At 41.4% G+C, this 7,345-nt stretch overlaps 1 protein-coding gene across 1 annotated transcript; it reads right to left on the reverse strand.

The window, feature by feature from the left end:
• Positions 1 to 5,069: 5,069 nt before the first annotated feature.
• On the reverse strand, positions 5,070 to 6,954 carry nfkbiaa (nuclear factor of kappa light polypeptide gene enhancer in B-cells inhibitor, alpha a; the record flags this gene model as incomplete). The annotated part of the gene is given in 11 exon segments (XM_043219546.1): positions 5,070 to 5,129; positions 5,236 to 5,277; positions 5,280 to 5,426; positions 5,428 to 5,496; positions 5,585 to 5,672; positions 5,768 to 5,861; positions 5,864 to 5,905; positions 5,908 to 5,976; positions 6,059 to 6,165; positions 6,762 to 6,939; positions 6,942 to 6,954. Coding segments are annotated over 11 exon segments (909 nt in total), but the record flags the coding sequence as incomplete, so codon positions are not given.
• Between the last annotated feature and the right edge of the window lie 391 nt (positions 6,955 to 7,345).

The following is a 7,345-nucleotide window of genomic DNA, read 5'->3' on the forward strand; positions in this document are numbered from 1 at the left end:
ATCGCTCATCCATGTCTTGTGTTTTGTGTTCAGCTGCAGGTCTCCAAGTGCAATGAGCTCGCTGCAGGGCATAACTGGAAATACAAGTATGGTTATGAGATTCAGTAGACATGCTCTGTAAAGGTCCTTACACATCTCTCAGGTTTCCCACAGATGCAGAGATGAGGCGCCTTGGCTGCTATAGTCATCCACCTGAATCCATCTATATCTTTCCTTTTTAATCCCCTTAATACTAAATCCCCTAAACATCTATAAATCAGAGATGCATTTACTTGAAATAAACGAGAAGATGTAAAGTTACTGTGAGCAAGCGAGAAGCAATATCTTGCAGTGAGATCAATGAGACTTTACTGAAGATCGCGTTGTTAGGAGAGAGGAGCAGTCCAAAGGTCACTTCAAAATAAAATGTTTAACAGAACCCTTCAGCAGCATGCGAAGTTCCTTCCCTGCAAGCGTCTCCCCAGACAACCGTCAAATTTTGTGAAAAAATACCCCCGACACTTCAAAACAAAAGTAGGTGCAAACACTTGCCAGGGACCAAGAACAGTGAAATGATGGCCAGGTGTGGTCACTTGATTCGGAAATGTCTGAGAAAATCCCCTTTCTAAGAAACCGAACAAGGAACTGCGGAAGAGTCTGCCCCACTTCCATACTAATTTCACACAGATTTTACCCTTCAAAATTAGATTTTGTAATCTTATTTAAATGCTACAGTTGCTAATTTTGATCACCGTGATCAAAATAAGTTTTGCTGAAATAGATGTTTTACTGAGCAAGAGTAACAACATTTCCAGAAAAGTCAGTATCTCTAACTTGGTCACAAAATTATGTTTTATATATTATTTATATATATATATGTGTGTGTGTATTAATTTATTTATTTATTTTTAATTTATTTCTTTTCAGATAATGTTTCAGCTGCATGCGTTGCCACACAAACAGCAATATACAAGTAAGCTTTTATGTGTTGTTATCTTTTTCAGACGATTGTGATTGGTGTAGATGAGGAGCTAAGACCACAGGTGTATAAGTGTGACCAGTGAGGTGTTACACAACAGCTTCAAGGCCACGGCTGAGGTGTCAAGCAGACAGGCTACAAGCTTTCTCTGGAGAAAAAAGTGAAAAAGAAACTCGACTGGACCTTTGAGTGTATTAGCTGAGAATACAATCAGAATTCATCAAAACCTTTTGCTACAGCTTTATCAAAAATGAATTCAAGCTCTAAAGTGCTACGTCAGCACCCTAGTGGTGTTAGCAGATCTTTATCCAGTCCGCATAGCAACTGGTTCTCTGGAATGGAAATATCAGCTTCCTCTTAACTTGCTTCTTTGCTCAATAATGTAGTTAAAGATGTTACAGAAAGCGAATTGAAGATATATATGGTTGCTTCACTGGTTCATTTCTACAATTTCTTAGTAAAGCGGTGTTGCTGATCTGTGTGTTTTGTAATCTGTAAACATCTACTTAAAGCTCCTTTTTAAAAGAAAGCGCTGGCGTTAAAACGAAAACTCTGCTCATTAATTTACTCTTGCTTTTATTTAAGCCAATACGTAAGACCTTCTGTTTATCTCCTGAACACAAATTAAAATCTGAGGCTTTCTGACCCTCTCATACGCCAGCAAGGATCCTAACATCATCAAGTCAACACATCAACGCCCAGAAAAGGAGGCCATTAAAGCTGCAGCAACTTTTTGGGCTTAAAAATGAATCCAAAATCAATATTTGAACGAGCCAATGTTCAAAACTATCACTTTATGTGCAGACATACTCTAAAAGGCAGTGCGTATAGGAATTGATGGTGAGGGAGATGAATTGTTTCATTAAAGTTATTATTTTGTTTTCTTTGCGCATAAAGAAGTAACTCGTAGTTTTTGTAAATCTTTCATGGTTACAGACTAATATGGATTGGTGTAACAACCTCCTACATGCTTCTCTCTGCCCCTTGATGCGCTTTAGGAGTGTTGCTCTCTATAGAGAGATCATTGGGATTCATCTAAAAAGTCTCTAATTCTCTAATAATAGAGGTATGCCAGTTGTCTATATATTTTAGTTTCAGAGTCCCTAACAACAGGCTGACGTGGGCACGCAGCAAGGTCAAAAACACTTTCAATTTCCTTGTGTAACGCATTTATTTTTACCTTATTTGCTCTTGGCTGGACTCCCTAAATACCTAATTCTAACGATCTGTTTTTTCCAATCTTGTTTTGATTTGGCTTTAAAGTAGCGTGCATGAGCTTAAAACTAAGACTTAGCGCAAAAAGAATGAATTGGCGTTTTAATTCAGACCGATAGCGCAAAAACAAATCACGCTTTCTCAGGTTCGCACAAGCCAAAAAAGCGATTTGAACTGGATTATCTGTGTGTTCGATTTAATAAAGCTTCTTCATCCAGTAGACGGGCGGGTTACTGATCTATCAACCGCTCTCACGATCGATTTCAAACCGCCCGAGTTGGAGGCAAGAAGCGCCATCACAGCGAGGATCCCAAATTCAGACACAGGTGAAAGTAGTCGTCTCATACGGAGAGATGCGTACAGCAAGTCCACTGAAAAGCTGACGGCCCACGGCTTTGAGTTAGTGATATTAAATCACATGGCCAGCGACGCAGCTCATTTATGTATATAATTAGAGTGCACTGATTATGTTTTACTTGTGGTTCTGGCCCCTAAAACGACTTGCTCCTTTGCTCGTTCAGGATTCTGTGAGTCAGGCTGGACACTCATTTGGTATCTCTGGCTGGGAGGACTGGGGATCTCAGGCGCTGCTCGCGGTGTTGAATCAAGCCAGGATCCTGCGCTGAGCTTTTGTTCTGTATAAATTCCCCCTGTTTGTTTCAATTAAATCGTTTTTGAGAAAAACATTAAGATTCCTGCTCTCTTTCTTCCTCCTTCCTTTTTTCTGGTATGGCAGTACTTATGATTGACTGGGGAGTCCCATCACGCACATCTTTCATTTCGCGCGTCTGTTTTTCCCTAAGCTTTCGTTTGACAACTGGAAATATTTACCAAAACCAGTTTCATTTATTAAAATTCTTCTTATGAACTTTGCGCATCTTAAGTGCGCGGCAAGAGTCAATCAGGGACTAGCTAGAAGATTAAGCGAGGGCGCCCGGACCGTGGCGTTGAGTTCAGTCGCACTGCTGATCTGACTTTGAGTGTTTTTCCTTAACCTTGTGGCTCAGCTGAAAATGCAGATTTAAGCGATCGTTTTCCGTGCAGCTCTCGCGTAAATCTGATCCACAAGTACATGTTTGGCCGAAAAAGCAGAAGAAAATTATTTTAAGGAAAGTGACAGTAAAGACTTTTATAATTTTAACAAAATATTTTACATAATTGTCTCTTCAGAAAAAAGTTAAACTGTTTCCCATAGAAATATTAGGCAGCACAGCTATTTTTAGCGTTAATGATGTGATAAGAGTGAAGACTGGAATAAGGATGATGAAAAATCAGCTTTGCATCACAAGAATAAATTACATTTTAAAGCGTCTTAAATACAATTTCACTATATTACTTTTTATTGTATTTTTGATCAAATAAATGCAGCCTTTGTCAAGAAAAGACCCTTTTTTTAATATATATATATATATATATATACACACACACACACACACACACATATATATATATATATATATACACACACACACACACATATATATATTTATGTATGTGTGTGTGTGTGTGTGTATTAATAATAATAATGTATATATATATATATATATATATCTATATATATATATATCAATTAAAATGTATTATTTCTGTATATATCGAGGTGAGAACCAGAAAGGTAAGTGACATTTCTAGAAAGCTTTACAGGAGCGAAACCAAAAGTTACAATACTTTCATATGACTGTGTACTGAGTTTTGTCGTTTAGAACAAAGAGTTTGTATAAACATGGCTGACATTTTACCAGGTCATCAAGAGCTTTCATATTTCTTTCATGTATATATTTTAATTTTACCAAAATGTCACTTATGCCTTCTGGTACACCCACCCCTTGATATGTGCAAGGTAGACATTTCAAGACTACTGTGTATGTACACACACACACACACACACACACACACATATATAATGGAGTTGGAATTCACCTTGATGATTCCGATGTATGTCACATTGAAAACTTTCAATCGTTTTTATAGCATGATACTCATTGTCAGGACAACAAAGCTATGGAATTTTCCTAAAATTCATGATCCCTAGCTCATCCGTCTCCAGAAACATGATTAATGCCTTTTTAAGAAACAGCGCTATGACTTAGAATTAGGTGGCTGATCTGAACAATCCACAAGGCCGCACTGATCCGTCATGTGTTTATGGATAACCTGCTCATACATACATAAGTGTAATCCTAGCAATGAATATATCATTTTTATGAACCTCACACACCTTTGGTGGTTGGGTGTTCATTTCTCTTTCTTGTGGAAACTTTGCGAGGCGTGAGTCAGGCGTTCATTGACTCCCTTCAGCAGACCCAAGGAATTTTATTCTAACTCTGAGTGACGCATCTCGTGACTCATTGCGTTCCAGAAAGAAGCGATAGTTACTATACATACCAGAGCTTTTTTCTTCTTCTTCTAGACCGACACAAGGGCTGCTATTCCACCTCTACAGGGAGTTTACATATTTCTTTCACAAGTTTACAACTCAGAAAATTTTCAGGCCTTCTGAAATCACTCCATCGCATTCAATACAAGAAAACACTAACTCGGAATCTGCGTCATTTCTTTTTTGCTTTTAATGTAAAAATATTCTCACAGTGTCATATATAGACTATAAACATATCAACAAGTGTTTCATTTACGCGTATTTACAAATATTAAAAATATATCTCTCTCTATATATTCACAAAATATACACATTTTCCCAACTCTTTGGATTATTGGTAAAGCTTTTGGTCCAGCTATCTTCGGAGAGTTTTCCGTGTTGAACAGCACCACCACGTCGCGCCCTGGAAGGGGGCTGGGTCTTCCACTATAGAAGTCCCATGGCGAGGATTGACGTCCTGGGATAAAGCGGACCCGTCCCAGACCTAGAAGACAGCACCTCGGCCTTCGCTGCATTGCATCACAGGAATGTTGTCGAGGGCCCGACTATCTCCCCACAGAACTGGATATCGTCATAGATCTGTTAAAACAAGCGAGAAGAGCGTTTAAACACAACCCGAGCAGCTGCATTAAAAGGAATGGCGCAACATCGAGGCGGGAAATGTGAGGAGAGTTTCTCAAGAAACACATTCTTCATCGGACATCCAGTCCTCATCGCTGTCCTCTGACTTCGCTCTCCGGCATCGCTCTGAGGCTCCTGGGCCGTCCGGGTGTAAAGCTGCCTCTGGATCTCGCTGTTCTGGCGGCGAAGGTCAGGTGGTGCAGCGTGTACCGCCGTAATGGTTAGACTATTGACATCCGCTCCCAAAGTGATGAGCCGCGTGCACCAGATCCAGGTTCTGCAGGTCCACGGCCAGAGTGGAGTGACGTCGGCACTTCCACTGCTCCTAAGCGAGGCCAGATCTTACATTAGTACTCTATTGGGCGTGTGAGGACTCGTCTGTGAAGCTGAAGGTGTTTAAACTCACGCCTTACCTTTGCGTTTACATCCGCCCCAAGCTGGACCAGACTCTCCACCATTGAGAGGTAGTTGTTAATAGCGCTATGTGGAGACACATGTGTCCTGTCATCGAAAAGAAGGATTACATTAAAAAATGTAGAACAAAGAGACGTGTTTTTGAACTGTGCTGCAATTTTGCGGCTGAAACCAAGACTCACGCTGTAGTTGGGAAGCTGAGAATGGAGTGTAGATGCTGGGTCTGAATTTGAGTCAGCACCGAGAAGCAAGCCTGCGAGGCCTCTTTTGCAAGCGATGTGGAGGCGTGTTCCCGCTCTGGTCCACCAGCCGTGGATCCCAGCGGCCTTGAGCAGTCTGTCCACCATGTGTGGCTGATCCGTGATGGCGGCGAGATGCAGAGCAGTCTGCTCTGGGACGGAGGCAGGATGTTAGTCACGTTAGAGAAAACCGGGTGAATCGTGCGGATAGCTGTGTTTGGGGAGCTCTATTACCTGTCTGTGATTTGTTCTGTCTGTTCAGGAACAGGTCGTTCTGACACTGTTTGATAATCTGGATGGCATAGTCGTCCGCCTTGTGAATGATGGCAAGGTGAAGATACCTGGAAAATAATGTGGGAGGTTTTTTTAGAAAATATTTTAAGCACACTCTCAAAGGATGTGGTTTAGCAGACACACACACACACAGTACGAGCAGGCAGCGTTTCGCAAGAATGGAGTTTTTAAGGTTATTTCCAACCAGTGTGGCTCCACACATCTGATACGTTATGCGCTCTTGGCCGCGCGCCAGGGGACTTTCCTGCCTGCGCGCTTTGTTTGACAAGCGCCTCCGCTTTGGGCGCCGCTCAAAAAGATATTGTTTACTTCCGCACTTTAGCCATATCTCGCAGATTAAACTATTTACAATAACTTCTCTTCTCTCTTTTTTCCAGTTTACAATTACAGCTGTAACAGTCAAGGTTGCTCAGTTTACCCAAATCGATTTTTAAGCACTGCAACACATAATTTAGCGTAAAAGAAGAACAGTTGCCTAACAACAAATGCATTGCTTCATTTAATGCGTTCGACAGCTATTCAGACGCCGTGAAGTCGGTTTTGCACACATTATATGATTTCTGCACTTTTTAAGCTATATATATATATATATATGAAAATTGCATTGCGGTGTTTTTAACTTTAATGAAAATGCTTCCACCACGTGTCTCCATCCTCGGTGACTTCTTGCGTCCAAGACTCGCGTCCCCTTCGGAATCGCAATCCGGTCTCCAAGAAGCAAAGTCTCAATTTCCTCACAATTTTCATATACTCGTCCTCCTTCAGCGAATCCACGCCGCTGTCGACGCGTTCCTCCTGGTGTTGCACCTTCCTGTTTTCATATCCGTTTCATCATATTACAATCCCGAAAGTCGACCCGAGCCAGCTCTGTGTACATCCATCGCGACGCTCGCAGTAGCGCAGTCTGAAGTGAAGTGTGCGGAGAGGGCGGCGCGACGCGCTTTTATACGCGCGCCTGCGGTTCCATTCTGCACGGCCGGGATTTCCCATTTCTAACTATCTTCACTCCGAGCTGAAAGGGGAACTCGTGGCGGGCTTTTATTTGAGAATTTCCCTCAAGATGACTCCGCAAGTAAGAATGAAAATCTGTATTTTCCTATTACACATTCAAATCTACCTGCTTGTGCGCAGCGAGCCAAACCACGCAAACAAGGGAAATAAATGACAAGAGAACTCATGAATGAAAATCATGAGAAGGGGACTATTAATGATGGGAATATATGTGCA

This window comes from Puntigrus tetrazona, chromosome 20, assembly GCF_018831695.1.
Source record: "Puntigrus tetrazona isolate hp1 chromosome 20, ASM1883169v1, whole genome shotgun sequence".
Lineage (NCBI taxonomy): Eukaryota > Metazoa > Chordata > Actinopteri > Cypriniformes > Cyprinidae > Puntigrus > Puntigrus tetrazona.